Raw genomic sequence first — 21,303 nt, forward strand, 5'->3', positions numbered from 1 at the left:
TAATAATGCAAAAAAAAAATATAAAAAACTACAATTTGCAGCGTAATGCCGTCACGACGCTACACTTACTTTGTCATTCGAAGCTTTTTTTTCTGTACATAATGAGACTAGTTGATTTCCATTGAAAAGAAAAATGATGAACCCCTATAAATATAGAAGAAAAGATTATGATCGGAACAAAATTAAAAAAAAAAGTTTAATTCATCTATTAATCCTTTTATTAATCTTTTTATTTACATTTCCAAATATATTTTTCATTCCATATTTATCTATTAATTTTGCTAGTATTGTTTTAGGAATAAAAGGAAATGTTATGTTTTACATCTATGAAATAACAGTTACCATGTTACCGAAAGACAGACATTAAACTTTTTGGCAATATGCAAATCGCTATGCAATACGTCAAGCTCTATCTTAACCATCCCGATTTTAGATAAATTGCAATTAGCTTATCATAGGAAAGTAGCATTATATCATATAAGTATACCATGTTGTAGCATTATCAAGTTATACCAATATAAAATGAGATAGCATAATCAAATATCAAATTAAAGGCAACAGCAGTTATCCAATGTCTTAAACAGAATTACTATTTTAAGAGGTGATCTCAGTGCAAAAGGTTCCATAAGCAAAGTCGTCATAATTTTATATAACTTGAATAGTAAGTTGCAGCATGTATAAGCTTTCAAATGACAAAAGATTTTCGGATGAACCATTTGAAAAAAATAGAAACACCTTTTCACAAGCAGATATAGTTCGAAACACTTTCAAAGTGATGCTAAGTCATTGGACCTTCCAACAAACAACATGAAAAAACCAAATTTAAATAGTTCTTGCTGGACAATTTTTTGGAAATTTGCATGGTTTTCTCTGAGATCAGCTCTTAGATATAGGTAACAGTAGTTAACCGATTTTCAAATCTCATAAATCGATAAAGATGACAAATCAAGGTAACAACCAAAAATGAGGGAATCACATGGAGCGAGGTCCAGTACGTCGACAGGGTGAGTGTCTCCTTCTATGCATACATAGTCTGCCATGCGAATCCACACATAGTAAAAATGTCACAATCAGGACTAGGACACAATCGGTAAAATTATAGATCAGACGACTACTCTGGAATCTAAAGTTCTGAGACTGCGAAACCATGTCGTTAGTGAGTTGAGACACAGATATGTCGTTTCGTAAAAGTTTTGTAGTGTTAATTTCAATCATTCTTCCTCATAACTCTGTTTGAGGAGTTTTTGTGTAAGGAGCATGCTCTTGATTATGAAGTTCGCATAGCAAGATTATGAACGAGCATATGTTTTTATTCTTTCTGTTTTTGAGAAGGTTTTGTGTGAATTCTCCCTCAGGACTGAAAACAAGTCAACCAGTAGCAGTGCACAATTAGTACCCATTGGCATACCGCGTTTCGATGATGTCATCTTCGATGTATTTGTTTTTAAATCAGACTTCAATGTGGAATTAAGTTACATGATGACCTAACAGAATACCATTTTGTAGTATTATCTCATGTCAGAAAAGGTTTCATTAAAGAATATCATGCGATGGTTAATGTAATAAAATGTACAATGTAGCCAATGAAATATTTATCATACATTATTACTTCTGCAACGCATCTTGAAAATACATTCCGACTCAAATAGACTCATTTTTAGGAATGGTATAATCGTTTTTGTTCACATTTTATATTGGCTCATATTAATGTAATCAATCAAATTTCTGAATTAGCGTGGATATTTCACGTCCGTTTCATATAATAAAATAACCGATCTGAAAATTTTTAGTTCATAAAATTATGTAATTGTGCTACACATGCTACAGCTAAGGTTTTAACTCCGCAGACAAAGTTGACAGCCTGTGTTATATTAAGACACTTTTACTGAGTTGGAATTTGCAAGATGGTTGATGCATGCAAAGCATTAAACGCTAATCCTTTAAATGCTGCCGGTCTCGCTCAGTTTGTAATTCATGCGATTCCTTCGTTTGTTTTCTATTAGTTTGTATATTTCAAAACGAGTTCTGCATATCGATAAAATATTTTTACCTCATATATATAAGCAGTGTAAGCGAGATAATTCACATCATATATTATTATTACGTATACAACGGAGTCGGTAGTTTCAGCACGTTTTATTTTGGATATCATCTTTGTATTTTTCCCAATAGGGAATTTATTTTCCACAGATAATTGCTAAGATTGATCTGTAGCAAATCATTAGTTTTATTTATTAGGGTATGACCCTGATAGTTTTGTTCAGTTGATCGGAATTATTTCTGTAGGTTGACCTTGATTCATTGAGATCTCTCTTTAACCTGTTTCATGTACCTTCAAAATTTTCTTAGTCAAACGCACCAATAATATTTACGTAGAAAGCGCACTTTTTTCGATTCTTTTGGAAAATTTTCTTTGGTCCTTGCTTGTATTAAATTTCGTACAAGACAAAATAATCCTCAAAATTATTTTTACGGTATTGACGTCACAGGCTGTCATCAAATGCTTACATTCTGAGAACACCTCATTCAGATATCCGAAAATAATACAATCCCCCAAATTATCAGTGGCAAAAACGATTCAATATGTACCGTCTTCCCTTTAATTATTGTTCTCTAACAAGTGTCATATGAATCATTTTATTACATTGTTTGCAATGAAATATAATGATCTCCCTGGAAAATAAAAACCGATAATTTCATATGCGAAAAAATGCGATAATTTATTGTCACTGGTGGCCATGTTGTCATTTTGTCTTCCATTTGGTATCTTCCGCTTCTCTTTTAAGCTGCACTTATACAGTTTTGTATTTAATTTTTCATCCTAGAAGAGTTTTTGATTAGCTGAATGATGATTTTACTCAAATTCATATACTCTATTCTATTTCTCTATTTATTTTTTTTCAAATAGTTTGTCTACCAACACTGATGATACAAAATATAGAAGATGTCAAGGTGGCAGCCAAAAACCATGATAGAAGAAAGACAGACACTATTTGGAAAAGAATAAAGTCGAACAGACAAACAGTTACAAAACACTACACAGAAGATTAAACATTGATCAACATGAACCCCTTCTAAAAAAATGACCTCAAATGAAAACTGTTCCTGTTCCACTAACGGCATCTGTCCTATTGTCCACGGTAAGCACAATTGTGATAATAGTCACATACAGAGATGTCGCAAACGAATAAAAGGGGACAAAACTGTGTCTACGACAAGTGGAACACTGCAATAGTCATCTGTGACACAGTTATTACAACGATCAGCCGAATCAATATAGAGGCCAATATACATCCTCAAAGACATGACTTAAACATGTTAAACTCTGCCATTAGGAACCCTTAATATAACAGATTCCTTTCAAATCTCTTTTAAAAGTACTACAGTTATAAACAGAAGTTTAGATATCCGTACCATTACTAGATGTTCTTTTAAAATGTAATTATCATAAACTTCATCCTCTTTGCTGGGGAATTCTGAAGTAAACCAAATGTTTAGATTTTTTAGTTACATCCTGCCTTTTCAAAAATCATATGGTATTTAAAGTAATGGGATTTTTCAATTATGCGAATTCGTCCGATGAAAATGTATATTGACTTTAATTTATGAACGGATGAAACAGGACATATTATATCAAAGAACTATTATCAGAAATTGGCATGTAGAATAAAAAATAAACAATTTTATTACTTAAAGAGATTTCATGTTTAAACCAGAATTACAAATTATTCTAGCATCATTTATTTTGAATTCTAATATGACATGCTTCTTTCGCTTTGTAAACAACAGCGTGATACAATTCTCGATATATCTATACTTATCGCAGACTCAGAGATAAACATATTAACGGTTGTTACTATTTACCTCCCACGTAAATCCACATGTATCGTAACCTATGTGCAAACACTACATGGATTTCGTTGTGTTCAAATTGAAATTAAAAAAGAAGCTACAGAACCGTTATTCATTTTCTAATGCATAACAAAAAGAATTTATGCATAAGATCTTGAAAAATGTATGAAATCAAAATAAAATAAAATTCCGCGAAATTTCATGAACGATCCTGGCGCATTAATGTCATGTCAAAGCATGACGTCATACGAATGAAAACGCTCAAGCTGAAGATTATTCCGTTACGTGTACGCTCTTAATTCGGGTAATATTGCTTTAAAATGGAGTTTTGATGTAGGTGGTATTTCATTTTCTATTCTATTACATCATTCGCACATTCATGGATTACAGCAAGTCAACATGGCGGCTTACTCTTTAGTTTCGACATGTCAACTGTGGATTTGACAGTAAATGATAGCCAACGGAAAAAAAATATGTTGGGTTAAGAATTGAACACATTTTTTCTAGTAGTTTTTTTTCAGAAATAATTCATGCAAGCTCTAGATTAATTTGAAATTTGTAACTTTTATCTTACAGGGGGTAAAATAGAACAGCCATACAAACGGCAATCTTACCTTCGCTTTAGTTTTTTAAATAACCGTATTTTTCCTATTAGAATCGAAATAATTCATGCAAGCCGTAGATTTGTTCTCATTTTCACATGGCCTGGGCCGTTATATTCGTTAATGTTATCCCTCACTAACGCTCGAGATTAAATTCGAATATAACGGCCCAGGCCATGTGAAAATTTTCAACAAATCTATGGCTTGCATGAATTATTTCTTAACTGAAAGATAAAAATAATGAAAAAATAAAGCCTCAAATGATAACAACAATTCTTAATTTAATATAAAATCCTTTCCTCGTTTTCTGAAATATCGACATATAACTCATGCTCTTTAAATTGTTCCGTATAATTGTTTCATAAAATATGGTGCGTAATGTTCTTCATAAGATAAAGTAATAAGGTGACTAAAATATCAAGACATAAAAGAAATTTTAGGGGAAAGAATAAATAAAATACTCTGTTCTAATTTGAATATGACCTGCAATTAATATCTGTTTGTTGAATATAATTTGCACAAACTTTAATGAAAGAATCCATTTTTATAAAATCATCATACGCATTTTAAATTCTCTTTAAATATACATACATTAGTGTCCTTAGTTTTAGTGCGTTGATTTAATACATTGAAAAGGTCATAAAAGCTTTCAATTACTGACCCTCTTAAAAATTATGAATTAATTTAACGGATTTAGAATTGGAAATTGATTTGATAATGCAATAAAACTGTAGATAGATCACTTTAAAATGTGCTTTAAAATGTATTGTATTGTATAATGGTTTAGAATTAATCATTATTTGTAAATGAAAAAAAAATTAATCATTATCTGTAAATGAAAAACAAAGAATGAACCATTATCTACCATAGGTGGGAGGGTATACCATTTTGTACATGAAAAATAAAGTTAATAAAATCATTCATATTAGTCTTGACCTAAATGAGTTGCCACTTAAACATCTGTTAACTTTATTAAATGTTTGAACCATCTGCATGTAATAATGTACCTTAAATTATGCTGTTTATTTGACGGTGTGTACAGTCTTATTTGTTTCTGAGATGCAATTGATTTAATCAACAACAAAAACAAAGACACTGATAACACACTTGATCTTTATTGTTTTTGTCACGTGGTTTATCGACATCATGCAAATGAGTAATATATTTCCTAAAGAAACTGTGTTCATAGCACTTTTGCTGTTCCTTCCAGTTGTTAAATGTGTTGATTCGAGAAACGTGTCATTTAAGGTGGAAAATGATAAAATCATTATTTCAAAAGATGCGACAGCAGGTCCTTTTAAGCTGAAATCTACAGTTGAATGTGCTACCATGTGCACTGGAGACGCCTCATGTTGCACTGCGAGCTATGACAAAATTACAAGACAATGTCTACTAAGTTCCCTTTGTAACCCTGAAACTGTGAATTCATACAGTGGAAAATATATACAGAATCCTTACAAAGTTGGTAAGCATACCTTTCGTAATATTTATGCTTTCATTATATATTTAGTTTGTTGGTAAAAGACGTTGTCAAATCAGAAAAAAAATATCGATACAAAAGTTTGGTGCGTCCGAAGCGCTTTTCTGTATTTGCTATCAAGAGGAACTCTCAAAATCAAATCTTCTTTAATGAAGTACTACTGGATTACGTGGGGATCTATATAACCAAAATATAACCTTAAAAGAATACCCAAGTCGCATTTCAACTGTGCCTAAGGGATATGGAAACTTCGCCTCTTAAAACTATTCTAATTTGACATCAGTTAATTTAGGAAATATATTTTGCAGATCATGGAAATGCAGTCTCTTTAATCCTAAAATTGCCTTCCCGGATAATATTTGACAACCACTCGTGGAATCGAATTATCATTTGATACATTTACAGTGGGGTAACATGTTTTAATATCATATTAATAACATTGGTTGCAAACTTACGTTTCGTAATAACCTAATTATATAGAAAGTAATATTCTAATGTGAAAAAACATTCTGATTTTTCACTTATCTGACATAATACGTCAATAGATATTGTCAATTTATTGTAAACGAAGTTTCGTGAAAACGACATTTAAGAACGTATAGAAAACTATATAGTTTCTTGCATTTTCTACTTTATTTACATTCTAATTAATTAAGCTGATGTGGAAATAGTTGTAGACCAACTTTTCCAAGAATGGTATGCCAAACAGTATTCGCAATGCGCAATCATGACTTACCAAATTTCGCGTACCAACTTATAAACATGTTATCTTTGGTGAGGTTTTTTTTTATTTGTTCGCTCACTCCAATATTTTTTGGCGCTCGAATTCTTATATTTGTAACAAAGAAACCTAGTTACAGCTGTGACCAGGTAGTCTCGCTCGGGGTTTTTTTTCGAAAATTTTCATTAAAACACCGTGTGTCTTTAGATTCCAGCTTTCTAGCGCGATATTACAAAAATATAATTTGTATCGTCGATTGTATTTTGAACGACGCCGAGATCAAAACGTATGTTTCTGTTTGTTATAATGCTATTAAATTCCATGAAAATAAAGTAACTTTATGTATACGAGTACATTTTTAACAGGGAACATTTTATTTTTTAGACGGATTTCTTTCATAAAATCGAAATATCTACCTTTCCACGTGTCTACTATTAAGACTAAATGAGTATATCACATCATCATATCAACTTGTCATATCACATATCATATCATATATGTTCCTTGAAAGTCATATGATCTTTCCAATTTAACAAAAATGATGCATATGTTTTAAAACTTGAATGAACATCCTTTATTTTATTCAAATCTTTAGAAAAGTACTGCGATTGAATCATTGTTTTTGCCGACAGATTTTCGGTATGTTGTGACCTGACCCATGACACTTCTCGTTAGAAATTCGCGATCGGCAATCTCACACCGCAACTGCGAGGGGGTTGAAACTGCGATTGATTATTGAAGAAATAGCAAACAAAATCGGAAGGAAATTATGCAAGAGTACATAACCGATGTTCATTTCTCATAAATCGATAAAGAAGAAAATCAAAGTAACAAACAAAAACTGAGGGAATCGGTATGAGGATAGTATTAACCGATTCTGAAAGAAATATTTAACTACATCATTTAATTTAACAACTGTTATGGATAAGTTTGAGTAATAAATTGGAAAGCAAGGAATAAAAATAACCATTGCTCTACCATCATCTCACTTATCTTATAAGCTCTCCACAATTCTGTGTTGACTGTTAACCAGGGTCGCGGTTGATAAACTTCGGCACCAAAACCCGAAAGAGAATAGAGCAGTCAAAGTTTTGGATTAACACTCCCTTAATGAAATATTTGTTTTCGCTTAAATATTTTAGATTCGTAATAAAATATGAGGACTCAGTTTAGGATATATGCATCTATTGGTTCGATAATTGTTTTAGCATCATAATCACCAGAAACTCGTTACTTATGACTTTAAGAATCGATGGAACGAAGAAAGGAATACAAACGGAATTAGCAAAGAAAGAAACACAAAGTTAAGAATTGAAGGAAGGAATTCAAACATGTGCTATAATTGTTAACTTATACATTGCGACTTAGATGGAGAGTTGTCTCATTGGCACTCATACCACATTTTCTTATTTGTATGGGATAAATGCATATTATCATGATATTTCAATTTTATTGTACTTGCTGTATTTCTTTGAACAGTTAAAGATACATGCACAGTGGAACCCGCCAAACCTGTTGACTGTGCTGATATAGAAACTAACTGTGGCAGTGGTATTTACGATATATATCCATCAACTACCTATCCAATTTCGGTTTACTGTGACATGACTGCATCTAATTGGACGGTATTGACACTTACATTGCTACAAATTTGTTTGTGTTTATTCTAGTTTTTAAACATGATTAATGCTTTTTAGACGTATTTGTTCACAAAAATATTCATCAATTATCCCGGTTTACACATTTGAAAACCCTAAATATTGCTAACAAACCTTAGTTCTCCATGTGTTGGCAATAAAAGTAAGACTAAAAGCTATTAAGAGCTTTCAACATAGCGTGAATGTTTCTATCTTTCAAGATATTATGACCGTTATAATTTACATATATAAACCCTAAAAAGTGGTAAAAAAAAACTCAAGTTTTCCTTTTGATGCTAATAAAAGTAAGACTACAAGATATTACGAGCTTTCAATATAGCATGAATGTTACTTTCTTTCAAGATCTTATGACCGTTATAATTTAAATATTTCATTTGTGTTATTGACTTATTGTGTATTGCATAGATGACATTAACCTACGGTTTTCGTCCTACATATAGTACCTTGTCAAAGTTCTTCCAAACAGAAATATGTATCGTATACGTATGAAAAAGAATATGTGGGGTAGAACTCAATAAAACAGCAATCCAACGACACAAAAAAAACTCAACTTTTTCATTCCCATTCATATTCAATGACACATTAAATCAAAAGACCAATCATTTATCATTTTTTACATCTTCATCTGCTTCCAGCTGCGGTCTCGATTAGAGGTATCCAAAATTCATTCTTTAAAGGCATTATTTGACTGAAGTGCTTCCTCTATATAAAAGTAAAACTGAACTTTTTTTTATTTCTTTTTCATTCAGGTAATTCAGAGACGTGTTAACGATTCTGTCGACTTCTACAAAAACTGGATAGACTACAAGACTGGTTTCGGAAATCTAGCCGGAAATTTTTGGCTTGGTAAGGTTTCTATGCACTTTTAATAACACCAGTCAAAAATAAATATACACTTAATTTGATTTATGTTGTTAAACATAGGCAAAATAAAATATACCATTAACGGTGAAAAAAAAAGATGGCAAGAACAGTGAAATGGGGTGAAATGGTTTATTTCTAATTTTTATTTAGTTGTTAAAAAATAGATTTCTCATCTGTTGAAACAATATTGCTGTTTGAAAGAAATTGACATGTACATATATAAAAGTCTCAAATATATTTGATAAATATTCTTTTATCTATACTTGTCCTAAAAATAGCCTTCCAACTGGAAGTGTTCAATTGGAATACTTTCATCATTTTATTGGATATCAAATATATGTTTGCCTTCATTTCTTCAATGAAAAAAAGTCCTTCCATATTGATCGTTTGTATATCAAATTATCATTTGGAAAATAATCCGTTTAATCGTATTGTAACTAATCTATAAATTCTCTTCACTTTTGTTGTCTGTGAAAGAAAATCCAGATTATTTCTTAAACTTGATATACATGATTTTTTTTTCAAAATATAAAAATAATTAAAACATTATTACATGTACAAAAGCGGTCAAGTTTAATTTCAAGCAAAACATTTTATGTTTCCCCGATTACATAGTCGTCCCCTCCTTGCAAAAAAAAACCAAAATGGAAGAAAAGAAGAGAAGGTCAAATGCTACTGACAGGTCCTGGAAAAAATTAAATCATGTTAAACATTACGGAGATGTTATTTGTTAATTGATCATGAAATGTGCGGTTAAAAATTATATCCAGAAACCGAACCTATGTGTATGGAATAAATCATATCACTTTGGAGCGTTTATACAAGATAAACAATTAAATGAAATAAGGGTAGTAAAATAGGCGGTTTTCGTCATCTTCATCATCATAATTATTTGTCTTATCATTATTATTAACTGGCTTTAACTGCAGTGGTTTAGTTTATTCGTGTATTCGAACATTCATACAATATTTGACCAGATGGAAAATGTATTTATAAAGGTTACTCGGGAACACGTGTATTTGTTTACTTTTAACACGTGTGTTTAAATCAAAACATGTTTATGTTTAATTTGATTGGACCATCAGTAAGTTATTACCGGTTTAAGTTATATCAATCATGATAACTTCATGCTAGAATTTTAGCGCTAAAATTATAATAAGATATCTAGAATTGTCATTCGAGGTTCGCCTATCCGACAGAAAGGTTCGTTTTTTCTTAAATCGCCACTTGGTAAAATGTCCGAATCTTCTCCACGTCTGGAATTGAATGAAGACATACTACTCGAAGGAGATAATAGTTTACCGCCACCTAATATTCATAAAGCAGCTGATAAGTCGTCTGATTTGGTAGATACTGTAGAGCTTTTTAAGACAATTTTAGACAGCAAGTTAGGTGAGTTGAAATCTGAACTCATACAAGAACAAGATTGCCTTAAGAGAAAAATTAAGGAGGACGTCACTCTAAAATTTAAGGGGGAAGGAAACAGAATTCAGTACACCTTTAACGAGGAATTATTAGACACTGTTAATAAACTTTCAAAATTCATCCCTAACTCCAATACTCAAGCCTATAGATTAGTTCTTGACATAACTGATAAGATCAAAAGCCGTAATAAGAAAATACGCATAGCTGATGCTTCCCCTGCTGGTTGGGGAACCGTTAGGGAATACGAATCCAATGCCGTGGCTTCAGATTCTGAAGATGAGAGAAAGATACGACAAGCTGAGACCAGAGCTATCCGTACCTCCAAGGAGAAGTCAAAATCTCGCCAGCAACCTTACCCAAAAAATCCGCCTCGTCAACAACCTGCGGAATCTTATGGTAACCCTGCTTACGCTCAGCATTATCAACGTAATCAGCAACAGCCCTTTCGTGGGAGCTTCGCAAGGCGTGAGCCTTGCTCAATCGACACGTGCCACTACTGCAAGCAACAAGGCCACTGGAGAAAAAACTGTCCTCTTCTCGCCAGTCTCAGGTCATCCAACAGCAACTCCACAACCTACCAGAAGTAGTAAAGTAGGGCCTGAACGTCACTCTCCAGTCATTGTGAATGATAAGTATTTAGACACTATTAATGACCAATTTTCTACATGTTTTGTTGATAACGATTATATAGAATCTTTTTTAGATCAAGTTCAATATTTTGAAAATTGTCAGTCATATGATAAATTTAAAGGGGTGAAAGGTAGATTAGCTTGTCATGTAAAGTATTGGGAAAATATAGGTGCTTGTCCTTTTGTGCTTGATACAATAAAAAATGGTTATGTTATTCCATTTATAGATACACCTTTTAAAATGTACCACAGAAATAATAGATCAGCACGGCAGAATACTGAATTTGTCACAAAGTCAATTGAAGAATTAGTTCAAATAGGTTGCGTAATTAAAGTGCCTTTTCAACCATATGTGGTAAATCCATTGAGTGTTGCTACTCAAAAGTCCGGTAAGAAACGACTTATTTTAGATATGAGTCAATTGAATAAACACATAAAGCGCGAAAAAATAAAATTTGAGGATTGGAAGTTAGCTATACAATATTTTGACAAAGATATGTATCTGTTTAAGTTTGATTTAAAATCTGGTTATTTTCACTTAGACATATGCTCACAGCAACAGACTTTCTTAGGTTTTCAGTGGGAAGGTCAATTTTATTGCTATACTGTTTTAGCTTTCGGAATTACTACCGGTCCGTACATTTTTACTAAATGTTTGAGGCCACTAGTAAAATTTTGGCGTGGAAACGGTATAAAAGTTGTTTTGTATTTAGATGATGGATTTGGCATGAGTCCAGATGAAAATACATGTAATGAGCAATCGTCCTTCGTAAAAAGGTCTTTGATTGATGCTGGTTTCCTTATTAACGAGGAGAAGTCTGTTTTTAAACCTGTTACCGAGTTAGAATGGTTGGGAATAGTTTGGAACTCGAAAGAATACAAATTATCTATTACTCAACGTCGAGTTGACGATTTGATTTTCTCATTGAATGTAATTTTGGCTAAATTTCCCTATGTTACAGCTAGATCTTTAGCTCAGGTTGTAGGTAGAATTATTTCTATGACTCCCGTAATCGGAAATGTGGCTAGAATTATGTCAAAGTTCTGTTACATGGAAATTGAAAGTAGAATTGGGTGGGATATTCCCATTACAGGGTACAAACCCGTCGAGGTTTTATCAGAGTTAAAGTTCTGGTTAGAAAATGTCACCATGATTAACTATCGTAATTTATGTCATTACAGTAAATCTTCTGTTGTCATATACTCAGATGCTAGTAATATTGCCGCTGGTGCATACACCGTTGAATTAGAAAATAAGATTTTCCATAAGATGTGGACATGTAGTGAAACGGTACAAAGCTCCACATGGAGAGAGCTGAAAGCTATAGAGTTGGCCCTTTTTTCTTTTAAGAATAGTTTCACAGGAAAAACTATAAAGTGGTTTACTGACAATCAAAATTGTGTCAAAATTGTTAATTCGGGAAGTATGAAAGAAAATCTTCATGTTATAGCAAAATCTATTTTTTCATTTTGCATTCAAAAAGGAATATCAATTGACATTCAATGGATTCCCAGAAAAGAAAATGAAAAGGCTGATTATATCAGCAAAATGGTTGATTTCGAGGACTGGGGAGTCACACATATATTTTTCAATTTTTTAAATGATATGTGGGGTCCTTATTCGATTGACAGGTTTGCAAGTGTCGAAAATAGAAAAGTTATGAGATTTAACTCCTTATTTTGGCAACCTGATTCTGAAGCAGTTGATGCATTTTCTCAAGTTTGGACCAATGAAAATAATTGGCTAGTTCCACCAATTAATCTTGTGATACGATCGATTAAACACATTATAGCTTGTAAAGCTCGAGGCACGTTAGTTGTGCCTAAGTGGATTTCTGCTGCATTCTGGCCTTTGATATTCGATAAACATCTGATTTATCAAGATTACGTAAAAGATGTTATTGTGTTTAAAAATACTGATGGTATTTATAAGCAAGGTTCGAATAAGAATACGATATTCGGAATTGAACCGTTTGGTTCGCCAGTTTTGGCTGTTTTGCTAGATGCATCTTAGACATGGCCCTAATATATATAGATATATTTTAGCAGGCATGGTCTGTTTGTGACATGGCCCTAATATATATATAGATATATTGTAGCAGTCATGGTCTGTTTGTGACATGGCCCTAGTATATGTATATTGTAGCAGGCATGGGTGTTTATGTTGACATGGCCCTAGTATCGGTAATGATATTGTAGCAGGCTTGGTTTTTTATTTGACATGGCCCTAGTATCTATAATGATATTTTAGCAGGCATGGTAATTTGTTTTACAGTTTATGGCCCTAGTATCTATAAAGATATTGTAGCTGGCGTTGAAATATTTGAATATATATTATATTTTACTGTGTATAGAAATCTGAAATATGCTAATAATTCGTCCTCTGTATATGTATATAAAATGTTATTGCAATTTTACGTTTTTCAGATATTTTTTCAGTAGGACATTGGTCAGACTTTAATTCACAAGTTGCCTCTAATAATGATCTCAGCAGTTTGTTCAAACAGTTACCAGAATTCCTTCTTTCGTCCAAGGCTGCGAGTACTCAGAAGAAATATAGATATGCCTTCAATTCATGGTGTAAGTGGACTAGTCAATATTCTTTTTCACCATTGCCAGCATCTCATTTACATATTTCTTTATATTTAATTCATTTGTCTGAAACTGCAAAATCGGTTTCAAAATTAAATGATGCTTTTTACGCCATAAAATGGGCACATAAATTAGCTGGCGTTGCTGATCCCAGTGAAAATAATCTAGTTGCATCTGTTCTTGAAGGGGCTCATAGAAAAATAGGTCATTCAGTTGTCAAAAAAGAACCTATCACACCGCATATTTTGAAAAATATTGTATGTAAATATGCTAATAATACTTGTAATTTAAAAGATGTAAGAATAGCATGTATGTGTTTATTAGCCTATGCTGGCTTTTTAAGATTCTCCGAGTTAGCTAACTTGAGAAGGTCTGATATACAGTTTTCCCCTACTTACCTTACACTTCATTTAGTCAAGAGTAAAACTGATGTATATAGGGAAGGGAAAGATGTTGTCATTTCAAAAACAGGGAATATTACATGCCCGGTAGATGTACTTCAGCGTTATCTAAAGTTAGCTAACATTCCTGAAGAATCGAATGATTTTATTTTTAGATCTATTTGTTATTGTAAATCTTTGAATGTATACAAACTTAGAAAGAGTAGTCATATTTCTTACACCAGAGCCAGAGAGTTATTGTTATCTGCACTTGACAGTTTAGGTCTTGATAAAAAACAGTTTGGCTTACATAGTTTGAGGTCAGGAGGAGCTACTGCCGCGGCAGAAGCTGGAATAGATGACCGGTTGTTTAAGAAACACGGGAGATGGAAAAGTGATAAAGCCAAAGATGGTTATGTTAAAGAGAGTATACTCAACAGATTGTCAGTATCTAAGAATTTAGGATTGTAATTTATATTGTTTGTCCCCCCTTTTTCTTTATGTCCCTTTCTTTATCAATCGAAGCTTTCTGTGCTGTCGGGGCGAGCTGATAACCAAAAACTGTGTTGAGTTTTTACTTTGTAAATGCTTTATGTTCGTTTGAAGTATTGAATAAGAACATAAATGTATTTATAAAGGTTACTCGGGAACACGTGTATTTGTTTACTTTTAACACGTGTGTTTAAATCAAAACATGTTTATGTTTAATTTGATTGGACCATCAGTAAGTTATTACCGGTTTAAGTTATATCAATCATGATAACTTCATGCTAGAATTTTAGCGCTAAAATTATAATAAGATATCTAGAATTGTCATTCGAGGTTCGCCTATCCGACAGAAAGGTTCGTTTTCCCACCCACCCACCCCTTTTATTAAGACTTCATAGGAATGTGAATCAGTATGTTATGTAGAAAATAGTTGATAAAATACATGTATGTAAATCGAAATGATTTTTTCTTCAACTTATAGAACATTTTTCTATTGTAGATTGTGTTTATATGTGATGGCAGCGGTCGATGACAGCAAATTGGACATTTGTTTATTGTTTATAATAAAAATAAGCTTTCTGTGCTGTCGGGGCGAGCTGATAACCAAAAACTGTGTTGAGTTTTTACTTTGTAAATGCTTTATGTTCGTTTGAAGTATTGAATAAGAACATAATTATATTTTAAACAGAAGTAGTGATTTCTCAATTTTTTTATCTTATCAAAGGCAACGATAATATACATACTATTGTCAACAGTAGATCCTATATGATAAGATTTGATTTAGAAGATTGGACTGGTAACGTTCGTTATGCAGAGTATGAGACCTTCAGGATTGGGGATGAATCGGATAATTACAAACTGACTCTAGATGACTATGATGGCGACGCAGGTTAGTACTTTTAAAGACAATTATTTTATGTTTCTCAGTTCCCCTATATATTATAGCCATTATTTGTCCTTGTTCTAGATTATTACGGGATTACGATATTTGCCTAAGGTGACAACTGCTCTAAAAGATCCTGAAGAAATCAACAATCAATGGGTATTCTTTTTAATTTTACGATAAGTGAATGCACGGAATAGTGGTTCAAACTGTCTTGCTTAAGGGTTAATATCGTTTTCGGTAATTTTGTCCATATTTATTATATTTCTTTATCCATTTCCTTATGTTTCCCAATACCTGTAAGAAACAAAGAATCGGAAATGACCAAGGGGACAATCAAAACACAAAAGTCTAGCAAAACTGACAACTTCATGACAAAAATGAAAGACGATGATTAGACAAACTAGTTCATAAAACACTATAAAAAAAACTAAAGACTGACAAACACGAACCCCACCAAACAACTTTGGGTAATCTAAGGTGCTCCAGAAGGGTACTAGTGGCACCCACTGTGTTGCCCATGGTAATCGCATACTTGGTGATGATTCGCTATCGTGATGTCATAATAGAGGAATTATGGTTATGACAATTGGAACATATCCGTGGTCACATGTGACACAAATATCCCATAACCAAATTATTATGGCGTCCGTAAAACTTTCGAAGGGATGACTTCAACTTTACAAGTTGGAACCCTTAGTTTCAATAGCTTCCTTGTAAAGGTTCAAACTTCCTCATGCAAAGTTGACGTTAAATAGATTTTGCTATTAAATTATGTCTCTTTTGGTCATATAGCTCTTCGCGTGTTTCCGTCATTGCATATCCTTAGCTTTCAAATATTTGGCTTCGGGCGTTCCTGTGAAGGTAAATCCAGAAAAGCACTCTGGATGCAAAAACTTATGTTTTCATTTTGAAAGCAGCAAGCCTCTGTTAACGAAATCATAATATGAAACACAAGCTCTGGAATATCGTATCAACTGGGAAATATATGCTCAATATGCAGGCGCTGCTGGGACGTTTATACATTGAAATGAAAAGTTCACAAATGGAAAGCTGAAATCGTACATTTCAACGTAAATTTTTGTTCTCAATCGACCCTCATTGTCAATTTTGAGATTTAAATTTAGGCAAGTAGTGAACCGATGTTTATGCTCATAAATCGATTTAAAAGACAAATCAAGGTAACAAACAAAAACTGAGTGTATTGCATAAACTCCCAAAGAAGCAAGACAGTGTTCAAGTGAAGATACGATGCATACTTACTTGTATCTGTGGTCTCGATCGGGTAAATGCGTTCAACATAGTCAACAAACTTTGAATTCTGTAGTGAGAGGACATATACATAATATATACAGTGGAACGTAAAGTTATAGGATTATGCTAGCTTCTAATCATTATTCTTGACAAGCTCCTTAAGTTTATGAATATGAAAATAAGAAGATGTGGTATGATTGCAAATTAGGCAACGTTTCACCAGAAACCAAATGACGTAGAAGTAAGCAATTATAGCTCATTGTAGACCCTTCAATAATAAGCAAAACCCATACCGTATAGCAAGCTATTAAAGGTCCCAACATGACCAATGTTAAACAATTCAAACAGAAAGTCTGCCTCATATGAATACAGGCACAAATGGTAAAGAAGAGATCAAGAAGAGGGACACAAGTGGAATCGATTGTTTAATGAACAGAAATACGTCCTCCAAACGTAACAAATATGATGTCGATAAAAAAAAGTATCTTGATGATGTCAGTCTCTGATTTTTTTTCCATATCAGAACGATAAATCGTATGCCTCTTGTATAGACAGTGGCACTATCTGTTTACGTACGCTAAAGTACCCTTTTAGCAATTTTTAGGACTATGGATTTAAGTTAAGTGAATGTAGGAATTTTGTGTTGCGAATAAATAAATAACATTCTTATATCGTTGTTTCGATATGACACGAATGAGTTGTTTTCAAGAATAAAATGTAATTATGCTATAAAAAAATATCTTGTTCAAATTTGCTGTTGAGTAAAGTCAAAATCTGAGGTAACAGAACAACTTCAAATCGTACTTTCATAGCGCAGGTAGAATATAATTGTATATATTGTTATACCAATTTATTTTTTTCAATTTACAAAAAAGGGGGAATTTACATGTAGTATTAACTATATAGAAAAAAAATATATTTATCATTAATTACATGATGAATTCAAATTCATTTCAGGTGATATCACAAGTGACTCGGGTACAGGTGAAATTGATGGTCAACAATTTTCAACTGCAGATCGTGATAATGCTAACTATGTCTCTATATTTGGTCAAACATGTGCTGATCAAAATAGAGGGGCGTGGTGGTATAACAAGTGTGGACTAGCAAACCTGAATGGTGTATACTATAACTATCCAACCAATATTTTTATTTTCGATGCAATATATTGGCAACCTTTCAATGGCCGTGAGTCACTGAAATCAGTCTCGATGAAAATAAGAGTTAAAGATGACTGATTGAGTGATGAGAAGTAAAAGAAGGGAGAAAATACCAAAGGGGAGAGGGATAACAAGACATTAGTTTTATGCACACATTTGTTAAATCATACCAAATGTACAGATTTTTGTAATTGTGTCATATGAGAAAGACCATTCTTGCTTTTGTGGTTTTTTTTTTTTTTTTTTGGGGGGGGGGGGGGGGGTGTTTTTTTTAACGATAACAAATATTTTTATTCAAGCATTTCCTGATATATAAATACCTAAGTAGCTCAGGACGCATAAATATGGACTCCTGTATTTTTAACAGCCTCACTTGACCAGGGAAAAATCAAATGGGTTTTCACTCCCATAGTTTTTAATACATATATTTAAATAACCAGTACAATTGTTTTTTACATGATAAGCATCATTGTAATACATAATCATTATCGCATATCCGGTTTACTGACTACCATGTGTTGATTTAACATTGAAAACTATATATGTGATCGATAAAAATAAGAGTTATAATCTGAATTGGAAATTATTGATGTGATTGACATTAATACATAATCATTATCGTATATCCGGTTTACTGACTACCATGTGTTGATTTAACATTGAAAACTATATATGTGATCGATAAAAATAAGAGTTATAATCTGAATTGGAAATTATTGATGTGTTGACAAAAATTAAATATTAAATTGTAATGTACCCATGTATGGATTATAACAGGATACAGCACATGTGGTAAGTACTAAAGTAGTATGAAGCATGATATATGTGAAAATTTACTAATATACATAATGTTCACAGACATAAATTCAAATATCGATTACAATAAAAATATTATTTTTCTTTCTGTCAAAAATAACTAAATATTTTTCACCAATTTTACCCTAAGATACAATAAGTTAAGATTATTACATATGGAATCGAACACACTTTTAGTTTAGACCAGTAGAACTAAGTATATTTTTCGATAAAGAGTTCAATTTTTGCTCTGCATATATACTTTATATCCGAGCGTAGCAAGAGTAGTTTTAATTCGTTTTTCATGTGCAATTTCGGCAAAGCCTGTATAGACTGCATATTCAGTTTCATTTTATCGAATTTTCATTCATTACGTATTTTCCAAATAGCCCATTTAAAATAAAGTATTATCGCGTTAACAATTGGTTTATTAGAATTATCTGTACAGATTCCTAATAGAATATCTTTTTCAAGTGTCTCGTTATTTATTAAGTAACAAAGTTGTAAATTTCTGACAACTGTTTCTATCAATGGTTTAACATTGTTACATTGATAAAATGAATGCTCAAGAGTTCAATATTATTATTTTCATGACACAAGTGACATTTACCATTTGACATATGCATCATTTGCAGTCTGTTTTCAGTATATATTATCCATTCCCATTGCAATTCTGTAACTTTTCTATTAATGTCCATTTTACTGAGATTTATCCAAATTTTTTCCCAATTTATATCCTCGCTAAACAAATTTTCCCATTTTGTTTGACACCTAGGGGTCTCAGTTCTGTTTATGATTAATTGAATATATTTTAATGTCAAATCTTTAGTTTTAATGATTTCATTATCTGGATTTAGAAATTCAAAGTTTTCAGAAATATGATTTTTGTGGCTTTTTAAAGTGCGTTGAACATCGTTGTTTTTTTAAATCTGCAAGAGTGTTTGTGGTATAGAACTTTTAACTCGCGAGTATTCCGAAATACAGTAACGTTTATCTGTTAGTTGTTGGTATAGTTCATTGCATGATTTAAAATCTTTGGTATTATCGTCCCATATATCATCAATAGTTTTTATTTGACTTTTTGAAAAAGAAGAATAAAATAAAGATTTGCCCTGAAATAAAATATTTGAGTTTCCAAATAATCGCTGTTTCTTTACATCTATTTCGTTAAACATACCCTGTGTGGTCTCTGTCAATTTAGACCACGATTGTAAAGCGCTTTTGTAATAATATGGTAGGGTTTTGAAAGGTCAGAACATCTACACAGAAAAAGTTTATCGCCAAATTTTTATCATATTTTTTTAACCAAAATTTACCTATTGCGTTCCAACTAGATAATGGCTTGTGTATATCGAATATAACTATTTGGTATATAATATATTTACTTTCTATCCAGCTATCCAAATTTACCATCCCTATGCCCCCCTTTAACATCTAAACAACAAACCTTTCGGTCTACTTGATTCACTTTACCATCCCAAATCAAATCCGATATTATATAATCTTTTTTGTATTTTTCAGGTATACCTCTTATTTCTAACTCATAACCACATACTGAAATAATTAAATTTTTAACAATAAGGACTTTTCCAGAGTATGTCAATTTTCTGCTCTTCCAGACGTGTACACAATTTTGTACCTTTTCTAATATTGATTTCCAAATTTTGTCATTATCAATGTTATGACCATGGTGAATACCTAGTGTTTTTATGTTATCTGTTGTTTAGTTTATCTTTTTAAAAGTAGGCTGTTTGCGCTTATTTGCGCCAATATTTATCCCTTTAGTCTTTTCGTAATTAATTTTTGTACCCGAGGCCTTTTCATATTTGTCTAATATTTCAAACGATTTTTTAACAGAAATTTCATTTTTATTAAATAGTTGCGTGTCGTCTGCAAACATATTCATTTGGTTTCTAGTAACTCCCCATTTCTTCCCCAGGCAATATAATGCCTTGAATGTCTTTTTTTGCCCTAATTGCACAGGCTTAGGGATCTGCCTGATATATATTTATATAAATGGGGCTATAGGACACCCCTGCCTTGCTGATATAGAAATAGAGAAATATTTTGAGACGTACCCATTTGTTTTAATACATGTCTTTGCACTTTTTAATAGCATTTGAACCCAACCACGAAAATTGTCCCCAAAATTAAATGTCTTCATAACGAAGTCTAGCTATCCACATTTCAGCCTGTCAAAGGCTTTTTGTTGGTCTAAATAGACAATTATACCCTCTTCATCTACATCATCAATATATTCTATAATCTCCTGTATCATTCTATTTGCTTCCGTTGTATGTCTGCCTTTTACAAACCCTTTTTGGTCGGAGTGAATAAGATTTGGAAGGACTATTTTTAATCTTTCTGCTAGTATTTTTGCCATAATTTTGTAATCGCAATTCAGCTGTGTAAGCGGGCGCCAGTTTCGTATATTTTCTCGTTCCCCGCCCTTCTATAGTAATGTTAAAACTCCCTAATATAGTGAGTCCGACAATGTTTTTTATTCAATATTTCTTGCA

General features: G+C 32.3%; 1 protein-coding gene across 1 annotated transcript; it reads left to right on the plus strand.

The window, feature by feature from the left end:
• Window positions 1–10,730: 10,730 nt before the first annotated feature.
• LOC127718746 (integrase/recombinase xerD homolog) lies at window positions 10,731–20,324 on the plus strand. The gene is made up of 5 exons (XM_052224801.1): window positions 10,731–11,230; window positions 13,650–14,630; window positions 15,417–15,581; window positions 17,787–17,916; window positions 20,306–20,324. The coding sequence occupies exons 1-5, from the start codon at window positions 10,810–10,812 to the stop codon at window positions 20,322–20,324; spliced, it is 1,716 nt and encodes a 571-aa protein (XP_052080761.1). The 5' UTR covers window positions 10,731–10,809.
• The last annotated feature ends 979 nt before the right edge of the window (window positions 20,325–21,303 follow it).

Source organism: Mytilus californianus, unplaced genomic scaffold (assembly GCF_021869535.1).
Source record: "Mytilus californianus isolate M0D057914Y unplaced genomic scaffold, xbMytCali1.0.p SCAF_10, whole genome shotgun sequence".
Taxonomy (NCBI): domain Eukaryota; kingdom Metazoa; phylum Mollusca; class Bivalvia; order Mytilida; family Mytilidae; genus Mytilus; species Mytilus californianus.